This window comes from Momordica charantia (assembly GCF_013281855.1).
Source record: "Momordica charantia cultivar OHB3-1 chromosome 3 unlocalized genomic scaffold, Mcharantia_2.0 BLBB01000003.1, whole genome shotgun sequence".
In the NCBI taxonomy this organism is placed as follows: Eukaryota; Viridiplantae; Streptophyta; class Magnoliopsida; order Cucurbitales; family Cucurbitaceae; genus Momordica; species Momordica charantia.
The window spans coordinates 15493501-15510657 of NW_028275161.1; the positions used below are offsets into that span (position 1 = coordinate 15493501).

General features: G+C 35.4%; 2 protein-coding genes across 6 annotated transcripts; one reads left to right on the forward strand and one right to left on the reverse strand.

The window, feature by feature from the left end:
• The first annotated feature begins 1748 nt into the window (after positions 1 to 1748).
• Positions 1749 to 8538, forward strand: LOC111020510 (recQ-mediated instability-like protein). 5 transcript variants are annotated; one of them, XR_015789717.1, is made up of 6 exons: positions 1749 to 1937; positions 2017 to 2128; positions 2255 to 2316; positions 3446 to 3499; positions 3649 to 3783; positions 4523 to 6152. XR_015789717.1 is itself a non-coding variant. In XM_088121636.1 (5 exons), the coding sequence occupies exons 1-4, from the start codon at positions 1818 to 1820 to the stop codon at positions 3760 to 3762; spliced, it is 408 nt and encodes a 135-aa protein (XP_087977762.1). In that variant the 5' UTR covers positions 1751 to 1817; the 3' UTR covers positions 3763 to 3783; positions 4528 to 6152. The 5 variants fall into 5 exon arrangements, 2 of the variants coding, with proteins under 2 accessions (XP_087977762.1, XP_022152884.1); XR_015789716.1 differs by lacking the exon at positions 3446 to 3499 and adding an exon at positions 8398 to 8538 and having other exon boundaries at positions 1751 to 1937; positions 4528 to 4649; XR_015789715.1 differs by lacking the exon at positions 3446 to 3499 and adding an exon at positions 8398 to 8538 and having other exon boundaries at positions 1754 to 1937; positions 4523 to 4649.
• Positions 6716 to 16382, reverse strand: MGT10 (magnesium (Mg) transporter 10). The gene is made up of 14 exons (XM_022297237.2): positions 15901 to 16382; positions 14688 to 14760; positions 14308 to 14378; positions 14064 to 14149; positions 13881 to 13971; positions 12689 to 12757; positions 10632 to 10712; positions 10338 to 10503; positions 10192 to 10237; positions 9413 to 9493; positions 8880 to 8962; positions 7740 to 7783; positions 7505 to 7617; positions 6716 to 6967 (listed from the first exon to the last, which is right to left on the reverse strand). The coding sequence occupies exons 1-13, from the start codon at positions 16303 to 16305 to the stop codon at positions 7522 to 7524; spliced, it is 1392 nt and encodes a 463-aa protein (XP_022152929.1). The 5' UTR covers positions 16306 to 16382; the 3' UTR covers positions 6716 to 6967; positions 7505 to 7521.
• Positions 16383 to 17157: the final 775 nt, after the last annotated feature.

A 17157-nucleotide genomic window follows, 5' to 3' on the forward strand; every position in this document is an offset into this window, starting at 1 on the left:
CTCTTCTACAATCTCATTCCTATTTACCAATGGCAAAAAAATTCGCGGACCCGAAGATCCGATCCGATCGGGATGGGAATCCCCGGTTTGACCGAAGACGCGATCCTAATCGGGATCTCCGATGGGGACAGGGGAGGATTGCCCGCCCCATTTAATATTTTGTTTTTTACTATTTTTTATATAATAATATTAATATATATAAATTTTATAAATACTTTTTAAATTAAAAAAAAAAACTCAAACTAAGAGCCCAATTAACCATTTTTCACCGCTTCTTATACTAGTAATAAAAAATTAATTAAAATTTCAAAAAATAAAAATAAAAGATTATAAAAAATATATATCGGGAAATCCCCGCCCCCAAAAGTTCGAGGACGAGGGAGAAGATGGGAAAAAATCCAACGGGACGGGGATGGGGAAGGCCCCCGCCCCGTCCCGCCTCATTGCCATCCTTGTTCCTATCATTTATTTTGTGGAACCTACATATTTATTATAAAAACTTTACTATTTTCATCCTTTCTCTTCCCTACCCATAACTTTTCTAATTAATTATTTTATACTTTTATTATTCCTTTTTCATTTTTCAAGTACATATTTCTTTTTCATTTATATTACTAATAATTTTCTTCTAATAAAAATATAAACATTTTCTTATTAGTTGATGTGATTTTACTATAAAATATTTTTTATTTTTTAATTTTTTAATTTTAATTTTGTTATTATTAATTAATATAAATATATTTTAAAAATAGATTTCAATTGATATTAGAAATAATAATATTTTATATTGAATGATGCTTATTCTAGTTAAAAAAAAAAGTATTTTAATGTAATTTTATTTTAATTATTCATTATTTATAATTAAAAAAATTGTTATAATAAAAAATGTATGGTGATAAAATAACTTAAAAAAAGATTAACACAATGTATTTGTAAACCACCAGAAGGAAAGGAAGACAAGAATATACAATAATCGTTATATATCTGATTCTGATTTCAAATAGTTTTAGTAAATAATATCAAAGAAAGTTTGATCCTAATTCTAGAAATTTTTTTATAAAAATAATAAAAAAATAATTCTTTTTAGTACAACATGTGAGGTAGATGAACGAACTTAAAAGATATATGTCAATTACCGCTGAGCTGCTCGCTTTGACATAAATTAAAAAACATAAAAAAAAAATAACCTTCATGTTGATGCTGGAAATTTTGTGGATTTGGTCACACGTAAATTAGTATCGGGGAAGTCGATTGAAGAGAGTAGGAGGAGAGTAGGGGGTTTCAGGCCTACCTTTTAGGTGTGACCCATTTCCTTATTTATAGTTTTTCCTCCCTACTAGGGTTTCATTATTTGAACCTTAGGTCATTCACATCGAGCTTCTTGGGCCGTGAGATGTTTCGTTGCGGGCTCCAACCTCAGAACAGGGTCGAGGTTCTACAAACACAAGTCGGTCGGGACAAGGATCGAGAGAAAAGTTGAGAGGTGTTCTCGACCCGTAGCCGAGAACACCTCGATGCCGAGGTTGGGTCCACTGTTGAGTGGTTCGGCCCTTAGGTTATGTGCCGGCCCCGATTGGTAGTAGTTTCGAGGTTCTTCCTTCTTCTCTCCGATCCGACTCTCATTCTTGTTTGGACCATTTTGCTTCCTATAACACTTCATATTCTTTATTGGTTTCATTTTGATTTTCATTTCGAAGTAAAGAGTGCCTTGGTTTAAACCATTTCTTTTCCAAAATATATCGAGAAAATAAGGAATAAAACGGCACCGTTTGGTTGTTCTCCCTCCGTCTCGAGTGGGCGCCAAATCGCGAAGAGAGATGGACTACAGCTTAGCAGCGCTGAAGGTTCTGTGCGCGCAGCTCACCGGCGCCCGCCCAACGCCGTCGCAGCACGCCGCCACTCTCGGCGGCATTCTCTTCCAGCGCGCCTGGCTTCAGGTCCTCTCTTCCTCTTCTTTATCCTCCTTTCTTTTCCTTCTCCGATTCTCAGAATCTCTAATCACACCTCTCCGGGCAGGGGATTTTGGTCTCCGTCGACAAACACAACGCCAGATTGGTTCTCGACGACGGCACCGGCACCGTCGAGCTCTCCCTCTCTCGCGATTTCCGCCTCCGCCCTTGGAACCTCGGTACACTTTCCCCTTAAATTTTCAATTTATCTCATCCAACAAAGTTTTACAAGTTCTACGCCCTACGCTCTTTCCTTCTGCTTTTTTTTTTTTTAGGTTAAAATTTCTCTCGCTTTGTTCGTACAGGGATGTATGTGATGGTTGTTGGAGCATTTGTCATCCGGCCGAATGAGCCGCCGATTATTGGGGTGAGAAGAATTTAATCGATGTTTTGTTTTTCCCCTGATTCGTCTTTTCTTGTAAAGAGAAAATGGAGTGAATACCTAAAGCATCACTGTACCAATTTGTTGTGATGAAATGAAATGTTGTTTTTAATTGTAACTTTTGCTTACCTAGTTCTCTTCGCAATTAGTCATTTCCTTGGTTGAAAATTCTTGAACACAAAAGAGGTTGATGGATGGTTGTTGAATTCTTGAACTGCATTTTATTTTGGACACTTTTGCATGACATTGTTGCTGTTTTTGCTTTATTTTAGACATTAGATGAGGTTTCTTCAGCTGCATCAGCTGTTTTTTTCATGAGGCCTATGATAAAGTTGAGACAGAAGCAAGAGGCCAGAATATTGAGAAAGTGCTTTTTGTTTACCTTGTTTTCATGTTTCCTATATATATATATATGTATACATACATACATACATTAAGAGAGAGAAACAAAAGAGATAACAATCTAAGGACGAGGGACAAGGCGTCCCTCTCCAAAAAACTAGCAGATAGAGCTCCCCAATCTTGTATAATCATTATGTAATTACAAAAGAATTTTCTGTTCCTATGACACCACCACGACGCCGTAGTATGAACACTATCACAAAAAAAGAATCAAGAGAGTTAGCTTTATCCTCGAAAGACCAAAGATTCCTTTCTAACCACACATGCCACAAAAAAGCTCTAAAAGCACAATTCCACAGCTATTTAGTCTTTCCTTTAAAATACCGCCCTTGAACACACTCTGAGATCCAGTCTTCAACATTGTATGGCATGCAAGAAGAAAGGGCAAAAAACTTAGCAGAAAGTGATGTTTCCTATACTCTACATATGGTTTGAGTTTTTATGCTCTCTTCATATTTTTATGGGTGTAGCAAATAAGCCAACTGATATAGAAGCATCTTGGTGGATAATTCAGTGTTGTCAGATGTTTCTTTTACTTTTCAGTAAAATTGCTATTGCTATCATTGGGATGAGATGAGATGTTTGACTCCTCTTAATTTCTAGCAAGTTTTGTATCAAAACACTTTCAACAATTTTAGCTGTCTTTATCACTCTTTTCACTCCTTTATTTCTACCATATCTTCATGTGCTGATGTTCAACTTTTAATTGTAGTGTTTTGTTGCATCGGCATTTAACATCCCATGTGCTGGTGATTAACTTTATAAGGTGCATTATTATCCAACAGCCCAATTTTCACTAAATTCCTTACCATGTCTAATACTTAGGAAACACAATGTTGATAACTTAAGAGTTTCGATATCTACCATCGAGGAGAACTTCAGTTTGTTAATTTTATGATTTTATGTTTGCATTAGGTCCACAAGATTGTTGATCTTTCAGAGTTTCCTAGTCGGGAGGCGATGTGGTACCTCGAAGTCATGGAAGCATACAAAATGTTCTATGAACCCCTGATTGAAGAATTTTTGTAGCTCATTTCGTCGACTCAACAGGTGATTACTATTGTATTTTTCATGTTTTTTGTTGTAATCCCACAGAAGTTCTTTTTTGCATATTTAAAATCTCCAGTTGAAATTTTCACTCATGTTCTTCTTTTTTGATATCTCGTAAGATCACAATACTGAGTTAGAGAATCAGGACATTATCCTTGTAGGCAACAATTGAGAAAATATATTTGGAGCTAAGGATAGGCTGACTAGGAGAGCTAATCCTATAGCGCCCTTTGGTGATGTCAAAGAGACTTTATCCTATCATAAACATATTTAGTGAACCTATTAGAAAAGGTACTACTTGGCTCCTTAACGTTGAGAACCAAATCTTTGTGTAAGAGTGATGGTAGAATAAGTGATTTTGAAAGAAAAAAAATTAAGTATAATTGATTTTTCAAAATCACCCTCCAAATATACCTTAAAAATCGATTTAAAGTGATTTTAAACTTTTTTAAAATCAAAATTTTAATTTGTCAAATATGATCTAAGGAAATTGATTTTGATGATGGAAAAAGGCCAAAATCACTTCCAAACACATCCTTAGTTGTCAAACATTGAATAGCAGTGAGGACAAGATTCTTCCTTACTATTAAGGAGTCAAGTATTTTTTATTAAAAAATTGTAGTAAAAAGTGCAATTAAACATACATAATAGTCAATTGAACCTTTTCAACATTGCGCTCTCAATTCTATACAGTAATAAGAAGTTTTTTTTGCCTCAACACTTGACAAAATTCTTTCAGGTCAGTTGAACTTTGGGGAAGTTCTTCCTCTACAAAACCATACCCAGTTATCTTGCATATTTGAGGGCAGCCATACTATCTATTCGCAGGAATACTCCCTTTGCTGTCCAAGGCCTCATCTTTTAGCGTAAGTAATTTTTGCACAAATACTTCTAGTCAAGAAGTGATAAATGAATTATTATTTTTTTTTATAAGAAACTTCAAACTTCATTCGAAAGAGGCACAAAGGAGTAAGGGCGGGAGCCGAGAACATCATCCCCTAAAAAGCTAATACATTACAGCTTTTCAATCACGAGAAAGTAAGGCTATATTATAATTACAAAAGAATCTTCTACGAGTAAGGCACCAAGAGGCCGTTGTAATTTGTACATTTTCACAAAAAATATCAAAAGGGAGGGACTTGTTGAAAACTCTTTGGTTCCTTTCCTTCCAAATACTCCATATAAGCGCCCAACTAGCACAACTCCAAAAAAATTTTGCTCTTCCTTTCAAAGAGCCTCCTCGTATGATCTCTAGTAGCCAATCATCTATCAGATGAGGCAAACAACCAGATAAGCCACATTCCATCACAAAAAAGGACCAACCCCTTGTTGCAAAGGTGCAGTGAAGTAAGAGATGGTCAATTGACTCCCCATCCCTAAGACAAAGTGAGCAGCCCGAAGGGGATAATACCCGACTCTGTACTTTCTTCTGTAGCTTATCATGAGTGATACTTCTATTTTCACCTTATTTGGGCAACTAAATTCCAAATCTTAGTTAGAAAATGGGAGACTATAAATTAGATATTCAAATGAAAAATCACTTTAATGTTCAGTTCTACCCTCTTTAAAATATTATTCCAAGTATTTTTTTACTTTTTCTGAAAGCACTTCTCTGACATATTACCCACAGTTGAGATACCTATTTGGAGACTACATTATATTGAAACCTTTAGCCAATAACGAGTACAATTTCAACACACCCGTCATAGCATTGGCCTATTTTCAACTTGTTTGCTCACTTGGATTTCTAATGCACCATCCTGCATTTACGATGTCATTATTGTATTGTGTTTTGAATATTTAATACATTGACCTACTTTCTTTGCCCTTACTAGCTATTTTTTCCTTTAAACATAATATGTCGAGATGAAGATTCGAACTCCTGATTTTTTGGTCGAAGATAGATGTCTTGACAAATAGGGCTATACTCCAGGATTTTGTCTTATTTGGCTCAGCTAAACAATATAACACATTTTCATTGGGATGGGTTCTCCAATGATGGTGTCTGTTGATTAAAATTACTAAATCCACTTTATAATGCTCCAAGTCAATCGATGGTCCATCGAGAATCTCTTTGGGGCCGTTTGGTTCAAGATTTTAAGGGTGGGAACGGGTTTGGGCTTGTAAAGTCCACATTTGGTTGGAGGATTATAATTTATTTAAGAAAGCCCGTGGAAAATGGTGGGTTCCTTGAAAATCCTTCTCTCTCATAAAATCATATTTTTCTCTTTCCTCTGTTCTTAATTTCTTCTCCCTCAAGGTGAATCATTACACTGCTATTTTTTTTATTTCTCTTCCTCTATTCTTGTTTTTGTTCTTGTTATTTTAATTTGAGATGAAATTTATTCTATAATATTATCTTTTCCTTTGTTCTTTTGGTTATTTTTTAACAACATTTTTTTTATACAAGAAAACCACTTAAATTTTTTTCAAATTATTTTAAGTAATTTGCTTTAATAAAAAGTGATTGTCTAACAATAATTAATTATTTAAAATTAGTTAATGTAAATTAATTGTTGAAAGTAGGTTCTGATATCATTCTCACGCACAACAGGTATCTTTCATTTTCATTTTCAGACATCTTATTCTCAAGTAATCTTTTTAAAACCTTGAACCAAACTGCCCCTTTACGTCCACCCATGAACTATTGGGAAAGTAAATATTTTTATTTCTTTTTGAAGTTACAATTTCTTAATATTTATTGTAGTACATATTATCCTTCCCAAAAATGAATAATTTTATCATAGATGTTCATAAAATAAAGCTTATCTATATTATAAAGTTAATAAGAGAAAAAGTTCACCTAGAGCGAAAAGAAATAGTTTAATTAAATCTGTGAAAATCAAACCATCAAACATTACTGGCATTATTAATCTTCACCTTTTTCAGTAATAGGTAACAATATTGCATTAAATGAATTTAAGGCATCTGATAATCGAAAACTTGTCCTCTACCATTTCAATCGGTGATTTTTACACCATGAGCTTCAACAGAACGATAAAAATCGAGAACGGGAGGCGATCTTTGCCTCATACACCAATATATGAGGTTGTCACCATATCATAAATAAGAAAAAATGAATATTCATATGAGAAGTGAGAACCACCACATATCACATATATATATATATTATATATGTGTATATGGCATACCCTTTACTAGCAGCTCCTCCAAGATGAACGACCTGTGCAAAGTAATGAGATCCAGATCAAAAAAACACTCAAAATACAGAAATATATAATTTGATTAAAAGCTTAAATCCTATTTCCTAAACTATCATACTTATATATTTCAAATATTTTGTTTCTCCCTACGACGTTAATCTATTTGGAAATCTGAGGTCTAACTTACTACAGGAGTTCAAATATAATGTACGTAGGTATCTGTTGATTAGGTAAACGAACAAAAGATGTACGAACTATTTATGTAGAATCTAAATCTATTTGGAAATCTGAGGTTCTAACTTACTACATGAGTTCAAATATAAATTACGTAGGCATCTATTGATTAGGTAAACAAACAAAGGACACACCTACATGAGATTTCATTCAAATAGTTTACTGAAAAATTAGTAGTGAAAAATAAGATGAGTTTTTGTACAAAGTTCACCTGCTAAAACAAAGTTTTAAGGACAAGAATAAAATAACATGAAGTTATGGACAAGAATAAAATTTAATCCTGACAACAGTTTGCAAAATAGATGATTGATTGTAAATTGTACCCGAACCATCTACTAAGTTATAGGATTCTCCGATCTCTGAGATACGAATACATGAGAAAGAATGCCACTACAGCGCCAGCAATTATCCCGGCTGTTGTTAACCAGAAGGCAAACTGCATGCATCATGACAAGTGCATCAAGGTTACAACATCTCGCACAAAATCACAATCAAGACAATTGGCCACGTTCCATCAACTTTTAAATTGTTTATAAAATTGGGTTTTAGAGAATGTACCACATGTTCTTCAAGGTATGATCGTAAGTTCATGCCAAATATTCCTGCAAAATGGAAATGAACTCTTCTGTAATTATAGCATTAGCATCCTCATGAGAATCAATGAATGGAAAGCCTTGATTGTGTAGTTTTCTTTCGGGCGGGGGTGGGGATTTCCGGTTGTTTGATCCTTTTGTTTAATATATTCTGATATTTCTCATCAAAAAAAATAAAAAATAAAAAAGGGTCTCACTTGGGTTGAATTGAAAAAGCTATATGAAAAGGTTAAAAGTTTTTAAAGCTCTCTCTAACTTGCCCCAAAATGCTAAGCTAGAAGGTAAGATTTAGCCCCTGTCGAAAATTTTTGGCTCTGCCCTGGGTATGATAGATGACTTTAAGTTGTTGCTATGGACAACTGCTACTCTGCAATTGTAATTTCCTTCACAGCTCATCCGGCTTTTATCAGTTTTCCTAAGTAAGTTTGGATCATTTGATCTTGCTTTCAGACGCTTATTTTATTCTCAGCATATAGTTCCCTTGATGGAAAGTGAGAATGATTTAGATCTCTTCGACTCAATATTCCTCTCCTATTTTCATCCTATTTTCTCTAGAAGGTGATTTACCTTCAGTTCAAGAAAGATTTCCTGAACGATTATGTATGATATTTTCTTGTGGTTAGGAAGGAGGAAACGTTGGATCACTTGTTCCTGCACTGTCCGTGGGGGATTAACAGCTGGGCCTTTGTCTGTTCAGAGTTCGGGCTCTCCTTCTGACTCCCTAGTAAGATTGACTACCTCTTCCTCAAAAATTTCGGGGGAGGCCTCCTCAAATGCAAAACTTTTGTGTCGTGGAATTGTGCAGTGAGGGCCTTGATATGGAAAGAAATTAACAGTAGGCTTTTTGAAGATAGAAAGTCCGATGTTTTTTTAGCAATGTACAGAATATTGCTTCGTGGTGGATGCCACAAAAAATGCTTTTGTAACCATAGTCTACGCTTGATTTATACTTGATTGTTCGGTGTTAGGAGTTAAAGGATGATATTGTCTAGTTTTTAGGGGAGTGATCTCAACCCTTCCCCCTTAGGTTTTTCTTCCTTTTCATTATATCTATACATATATTGTCTCTTATTAAAAAAAACTCTCTTAAAAGAGCATAGCATACCTGCAATTAAAGCACCCACTGCCACACAAAATGTCCCAACTTGGAGAAGCAGTTCCACTCTGCTAACCTCTAGTCTCCGAGAGCTAATTAAAAATACGAATAAATAATTACATGGCTAAAACATATTTGACAAACTTTAGTTCATTATTTGAAGAATATGAGAGGAAAAGAAAAAGAAGAATCATTCTTTCGAAGTTTTCTTCTGCCCCTACCTGTTACAGGAAGTGGGAATCTGATTGACCACAAAATAGATGAAACCTATTTTTTTTATTGAAAATAAAATAACACGAGGCAGTTGTGATCATTTAGGTAATTGATTTATATGTATTGTCAGGCTTTTGACTTCCATTCCTGACCTTAGTTACTTTCAAGTATATGAGTTCTAAAATGTAACAAACACCAAACTCCCTCTAAAGTCGGGGCAGAAACGGCGAAAAAGGAAAATATAATAAAACCTCAAAGGAAATAAAACAGTATGAACATACATGCAGAAGAAACAATTTAATAAATAAATGTAAGAAAGTAGTTTAGACCTCAAATTAACAGCAATAGAATCTTCCATTTCTTTTGCAGAATCCAGAAGTCTTTCAGCCTGGCCATGACAAGATTCGCATCTGCAGATGCAGACAGAAAAGATTACATCAACTTGAACAATTCGTTTCATAAACTCGTGAATAAAATCAAACATTGGTTGGCCTAGAGTAAGAAATATTGATGGTCATCTAGAGGTTGTAAAATCACAATTGGAACTGTGGCGTAAGATATGCAGAAAGTTTTCATGTATCGGTGCGAGAGCAATTGCAAAACATTCTTTGCAAAGCATTAGATTAGATACTGAGTGAATGATAACTGATCTAAATTAAGGTTTGCAGAGCGCAATAGAGGATGGAACAAAATTTGGTGAGTGCTGTGCAATAGTGGGTGATAGAGGAAGAGGTTGTCAATCGAAGAGAGGAATTCGGTTTTTCTTTTCGGCGAGCGACATGTCAGATCTTGGGCATCCCTTTCACAAAAACTATGGGTAAGATATGCATTCAAAATTACCTCTGAAGACAATTTTTCAACAGCATAAAATATTTCTTTGATTTCCATAACAGAAGAATCACGGATCATGAATAGTTAACATTTATAAAATGGTAGACTAAAACAAATCATTAACATTTTATGGAAAATTTCATGGCTAGTTCATCCAAAGCGTGGAAATATGGCATTATTTAATAGAGGAATTCGGTTTTTCTTTTCAGTGAGTGACATGTCAGATCAGGCATCCCTTTCTCAAAAATCATAAGTAAGATATGTGCTCAAAAATTACCTCTGAAGATAATTTTCCAACAGCATTTCTATTTCTTCCTCCTCTTCTGCAGATGAAAGGTTCAATAAAATATCAGAAAAGGGTTGCACGCTGAAACCAAGGCTGATGAAAATCGTGAACATAATAATTGAAAGTGTAGAACTTACCATCAGCAGTCTGCTTATCCAAAGGAAGAGAGCACTCCACATTATCGTTTCTTTTATTAAGCGTGCAGTTTCTTCCCATAATACAGATACGTCGTATTTCTTGCGGATCCTCCAGAAGATCAAGAAGCATTTGTCTGAGAGCCCCTGCCCTGGAACCCAATTCAACCTTGCGTACAAATTGGGAGTAGAGAGAATCAGATTGAAACTACTCGTTTTCGGATATCATAGCGAGGTATTTTTTTTTTCATAAAAAAACAAAAAACTACTATCGATAATAAATTCCAAAAACTGTACCAAAGTCTGCTTGCTAATACGAAGTTGTTCCAACATATCACCAGTTAATTTGTTGGGCAGCACCTCAAGTAGAGCTTGAACCTGAAGCCAGACACACTTCATAAATCATTTATTTTGTTTTCTTACTATGGAAAGAACTAATAAGGATGAAGATAAGGAGCATCAAGCTCAAGAACTAGAAAAAAGATAAAAGCAATATTAATAAGAGAAGTAGCACGACTGCAGAAATCGTATGGAAAGAACTACAAGTGTACAGCAGTAAAATGGGCAAAACCGAGGGAAAAAAACAAAATTCTTCCCGAACTCCATTGGTATCTTGGAAAAGTTTCTTCATGGACTACCACTTCCGAAGACCGCGGAACAGAATGGCTCGCTCTAGAGCAAAAGCTTGCGAATTTCTCTCCCTTAAAGTCTACGCTCGAGGAAATTACAGCTAATCTTGATACCCAATCCTCCTCCTATGTTGAAATTTGGAAAGGAAAGTACCCTAGAAAAGTCAAGATTTTTTGCTGGGAACTAAGCCACAGAGCCAGAAATACTGAAGACCTCATCCAACGAAGACTCCCAATGCTACCCATATCTCCAAATTGGTGTATTGTTTGCTGCAAAGGAGCTTAGACCCAAGACCATCTCTTTGTCCTCGTGAATTTGCAAGCAAATTCCGGAGGTTAATTGTAGAAGCTTTTTGTTGGCAAACTCGTATGGATGTGGACATCACTAGTCTTTTACAAGCTTTTTCGGGGCCCTTCAAAAAGGATAATATAAGATTGTGCGGTCTCTCTTCATCAGGACATTCATCTGGTGTCTTTGCAGGGCAAGAAATAACATATTGTTCAATGACAAATTTCAGCCTTTCAACAACTTTCTTGATGGTGTTTTGGTTTTGGTTTAAGCTGGTGTAATAATTATTTTACCTCTTTTTCAAGTTAATGGCTCCTTTAATGAGTTGGAAGGTCCTTTTTAGCCTCCTTCCTATGATTCTTCCCCTTCTGTATATTTCATCACATCTTTCTCGTAAAAATTAGAAAATAAAAATGTTGGAGAGCAAAACTTTCACTAAAGCTATCAACCATGATAGGATACGGACTCCATAGACAAAGCTAAAAAGGAATGAAGGAAAATGACCCTAATTTGTCGTAAATTAAAAATATATATATACCCAATACTTTAACATGTCATAGATTTTCCTTTGGCTCCTAAAATTTTTAGAACACAAGATTTTGCCCCCAATTCCACCGCTAATGGACCCTTCCATTTAGTGAAAATAAAAAAGAATCTATTAATCGATGGAGACCAAAAGTTGGTCGAGGGTTATCATCAGGGGGGCCAAAGACCTTTGTAACAACTAGAGTGTTAATTAAACGAAAGAACTCTTCATCATTGAATTAATACCCAGAAATATTGTATTCGAAACATTGATTCTAAGGCCAGATGAAACCACAAAGGGTTTCAACTACTAGATAACCTTGACCTCTTCACCTGGATAGATTTTTTCTTATTAGTTTGTTACTTTTCTGTTTGTATGAGTGTCAGGATCAATTTATGCGCACCTCAACTAATCTCATAAAACTACTGTCTCACCCTACTACAGTTGGTTGCCAAAAAAATTCATAAGATATTAAATCGTAGGTAAGGTAGCCACTATGATTTCAACTCATTCATTTTTTCTTATTAGTTTGTAAGTTACTTTTCAAGTCTAGTCCAAAAAAATTTTCCTTTTCTTTTCATGTTGCAACAACCCTGTATAAGCCGTATCGTTTTTTCATCAAGAAGAGAGAATTTTTCACAAAACAACAACGTGCAAATTATAAACATAGAAACAGACATATAAAGAATTAAGAATTTGCAATTGCAAGCCTAGTCTGACGAAGAACATATAGCAATGAAAACTAAATCTGGCTAAGTTGCACAGGCGGCTGTGACAAGACCATGAAAATTTCTGGGAGATTGCTGAAGTTTCTCTACTCGATCTTTTCCAGAGGAAAAAACAAAATGAAATGGAGAAACAGAAAACAGAGCAATATTTATATATATACTCACTATGTTTCCATACTCACACGAGGTTCTACTTTCATTAATCGCTGCTCCAAACGCTGTGTTCGTGAAAGCAATGCAGCTTCAACGACCTAAAACATAAAGTAAAACAATAAATTTAACAATCTTTGGTAATACAACACAAAAACAAAAAACAGACAAGCAAGATTAATGCAAATTTTGAGAACACGTGCTTAAAATCTCGCATGATAACCATGACCTGTTGAAAACTTGAAATACACCACGGATTCAAGGAACTTCTTCCTTTTTAGTCTTTTTAATTATGAGAAACTTTCATTTGTAACCTATTACCTTTTTTATTGTTTTATTTTTTTGTTAAGTTTTCTCCTGGTCTGTAACGCTTTCCTTTGAAATATATTGTTTTTTCCTTGTACAGATTGCTACATGATATCCCAACAAGAAATAAGAAGCTTTTTGACAAGCTGATTAACTCTCTTGACAGACTTCTTGCCATGCAAGTGGTGACCCAAATTCGCTACGTCAGGTTTCTTGATTGGATAGAACGACTTCGAATCATTTCCTATCCTCCTCGAGAGTCGAGAGTCTGCGGCATCCAAATGGGGGCTTTGATTAGCTTTAAAATGATCTCCTCAAGATTTGCAACAGAGAGGTTTTCGGGAATTCTCTCTGATTAAAAAATTTTAGCCTTTCTCAATTCTAAACATTAATCTGAAAAGAGTGGTATTGGGAGCCAATAGATAATCTGGAAGTACAAAAGTTTAGCCTTCATAGCCGGTTGTAGCATTGAGAAATGGCCCACTAACCTATTTGGGTCTTCCCCTCAACGGTAATCTACACCAATTAGATTAAAGATGCAATGTAAGATTCAGAATTGGTAGGAATCCTTCACTGACTTCCCAAGGCCAGATTCTAATTTCAAAACTTTTATGGTCGGGGTGAAACCCAATCCAGAAGCGCTAACTATAATTATCATATCTACTCAGAAATTTTAATTGGGGTCCGCAGAATGGTATAAGAATGCTGAAACGCAGGTAGTAGTAATTTTTCATTGCTTCTTCTAGGGGTAAGCTTCCTTGGGGTGAGCTTCCTTGGGACTCACTTCTAATTTGGAGTCTTCTTATTGTTAGAATGTATGAAAGTATGCAGTCCGTAAGCTAATTTTGCTTTCATCTGCCAACTCTAATTATATGATGTAATGATGTAAGAATACATATATTTAAAAGTATAACCAACCTCTAGTTCAAATGGCATTGCTGGCACTCCATTCATGTTTTTTGGGTTCAATCGAGGCAACAATGATTCAATGAAAGCTTGTCCTCCTTGACTGAAGATGATCACAATCATGTAAAAAGAATTGCAACGTCGAAATTTTTGTATAAGAAAGCAAATATGGCAATTTTGGAGTTAGATGGATACCGGTTGTAATCAAATATGAGGACGCAATCCGGCATAGCTATTGCTCGCAGTGAACCCAGATTAAGCAAAAGAGCATGTTCACGAACCTGGGATGTGAACCACCAAAGAAAAATATTGGGAGTCTTCACTTCAATTTTTTAATTTCAAATGTTAATGCAAAATGCTAATACTTCAACATAAAAAGCATATAATCTAAGGAACAGCAGAAAATGGTTAGGAAATAAAAAGGTGGAAATCATTATACCACTAATGACGGCATTGAGTTTGTCAAAAATAAAGATGGATCAACACTTCGGACATCACGTGGACGGAGCCCTGATGGTTAAAAATATCCACAAGAGCAAAATAATAAAATTAAAATATAGTTTCTTAACCAAAAAAAAATAGCTAAACATAATATTTGTCATCCTAATTCCTACGGTTATCTACCATGAACGGGTAAAGAACCAGTAAGACAAGCAGCAATTGATATTACAGAAAGAAAATACACAAAAGAAGTCAGTGCAGGCCAAAAGTAACCTTTTTTTTTTTTTTTGAATTCCAGGCTCAGACTAATCAACAGTAAACATCCAGAAAGTCAGAACAGAAATGAGAACCTGAAATTGCTAGGAAATTTATACTCACCACTTGACTTCAATAGCTGGCGTCTGTTAATCTTCCTAGTGGATACGGTTCCATCGGCCTTAACCTCTAATACCTAAGTTGTCGAGAAATATGAGAGAATTGAGAGTAAGAACCTTCCTTTATCCAAGAAAGTAACTCTCAGAGAAATATCTAACAGGAAAAGATTCGGTTGAGGCATGAAGATCAGGATTTAATATGAGAAAACAAAATGATAAGCTGAAATTTGTAAATAATTCTGCCCTTCAAACAGAAGTTTTTGTATCTCAAAGAAGAGTGAATATCAGGAGTTGAACTCTTTAAAATTCATAATGTCGCATCTTTGCTTTGATCGGCTATGATTTATACAGTACAGTTTACACGGCTTATAAGATGTCTAAAATAGAAGTTATCCTCTAACAAATCAAATGTTGGTACACGAGCAGCAACTCTTTATAGTTTTTGCAGGTGGAGGGAATTGAAGACCATTCATATGACAGAATATTAAAGCATAAACTTTAGAAGTTACAGAGATTTAATAATATTCTGCTCTGTTGTTCAGTTGGCTTTTAATAAAGTTTCTGGATTCTTAAAAAAATAAAAGATAAATACATATATTAAAGCTCAACATTAAATATTACTTTCACCATGCGTTACTTTGTTTAGTCATAGTTATCTAGGCCAAATTTTGAAAACTAAAAAAATAAGTTTTCTTGTTTATGAAATTTAGCTAAGAATTCAAATATGTTTGGAACAATTAAGAAATAACACGGGTTTAAAATAAGCCCAGTAATTATCTTTACCAAGTACTACCAGAGACCTATTGGATTACAATTTCGTTTAGTTTACTGATCATTCTTGGTTAGTTCTTCACTGCCTCAAACCAGAATTTGAAATCTCAATCAAATTTCGAAATTCAAATGTCATTTCAGAATGCCAGGATGTCATTCCTCAAAATGCTCTTCAAAATTAACAACAAAATGGCCCTAATTAGCAACTGACGACGAACAGGCATTGAACACTCTACATTCCCCGACTAATCTCCCTCAAGAATCAATAGTTTGGCTGGCATTTGAAGAGGCTCTCTCAACTTAAATAAAAGTGTCAGTTCTAGTTTCATATTTCCTACTCCAATCCAACATCAAAAAAGACAGAAAACAAAAAGTTCACTGCACCATTCAAACAAGCCGCAAACGCTTCCAATTTACGTAAAAGCAAATGCATCTAAGCAACAGACCTCGTATACCGGCTCTCGAATGGCCAGTGACAGATAATCACTTGGCGACGAGGAAGAAATCCTCTGCGCAGAAGCAGCAGCGGCCACAGAGCTCTGATGCTGAACACGAATATCATCGTCGCGATCTCCTCCTTCCTCAACATCGGACGCCAACGCTTCCGAATCGCTCCATCGCTCCTCCTCGGTGGACATCGAGAAACATTTCGTTCTCGAAGGCAAATTGAGGTTCACCACAACCGGAACCAGCGGGATCCTGCACGTCCGCGACGGAACGAGAGAGGAAAGCCATGGAGATCGGAAGAAGCGCGATACAGAGCCGAGGCCGGAGATGAAAAGATGATGAGAAGATGAGGATAATGACTGTGGAGGAAATCGGATGAATTCTAGGGACGGAGAGAGCGCCATTGGAGAGCGATCCGAGCTCTGGTTGGGGACATTAAAGTAGGTTTCGAGCTTGGTTTGTTGGTAGGTACTGGAGCTTCGAAAGAAGAGATATTTATTTTTTATATGGAAACTAATTTTTAATGGATAATGTTGAATAATACTTTAATAAATAAATAAAACTTAAAAGAAAAATCGATCATTTCTTTTTTCTTATTGGCTAACCAGAGGGAGGGGTTACATGTAATGGGATTCGTGTGGTTTCTGATTCTTCGAATCTTAAAAAATAAATAAATCTTGGAATCTTCTATTTAGTTTTTTTTGTATCCAAATCACATTCGTCCTTTTCAAAAAAATAAATAAATCACAATTTCTAAAGCCCATAGGCTCAGCAGTAGTGGGTCTATCATTTTTGTTCGAGGGCTTTGTTTAAAATTTACTAATCAGGTCAATAGTAATCCAGGCATCGATGATAATATGGAAGAGGATGAAGAAGAAGATAAAAATTGGAGGATAAGGCGAAAAAGAAGATAAAAGTTGGAAGAGGATGAGGAAAAATATAAGATTATTTACCGTATTATTCGAGAGGATTGGATTTTGATTGAAATTTTCATTAGTCGTTTAATTTACATTGGCATTAGGGATGTCTATTTTGTCGGTGGAGATGGCACCCCATAGGGACCTGCCTAAATGGGATGGGGAATCCTCGTTTAGATTCCTTGCGGAGATAGGGATGGGGAAAGTTCTTTGCCCGTCATCTAAATGGGGACGGGGAAGGGGAATACATTTTCTGTCCTCGTTCTCTGTTTCTCGTCCAACCTCACTTTTTTTAATATATATATACTAAAAAAAAGTATATTATTCTCTATATATACA

Coding starts and splice junctions, on each gene's coding strand:
- LOC111020510 (XM_088121636.1), top strand. CDS start 1,818: ATGGACTACAGCTTAGCAGCGCTGAAGGTTCTGTGCGCGCAGCTCACC. Junction 1,938..2,016: donor TCCAGCGCGCCTGGCTTCAG/GTCCTCTCTTCC, acceptor CTCTCCGGGCAG/GGGATTTTGGTCTCCGTCGA. Junction 2,317..3,648: donor ATGAGCCGCCGATTATTGGG/GTGAGAAGAATT, acceptor TGTTTGCATTAG/GTCCACAAGATTGTTGATCT.
- MGT10 (XM_022297237.2), bottom strand. CDS start 16,305: ATGGCGCTCTCTCCGTCCCTAGAATTCATCCGATTTCCTCCACAGTCA. Junction 13,972..14,063: donor CTCATATTTGATTACAACCG/GTATCCATCTAA, acceptor GATCATCTTCAG/TCAAGGAGGACAAGCTTTCA. Junction 7,784..8,879: donor AGTGGGTGCTTTAATTGCAG/GTATGCTATGCT, acceptor TCCATTTTGCAG/GAATATTTGGCATGAACTTA.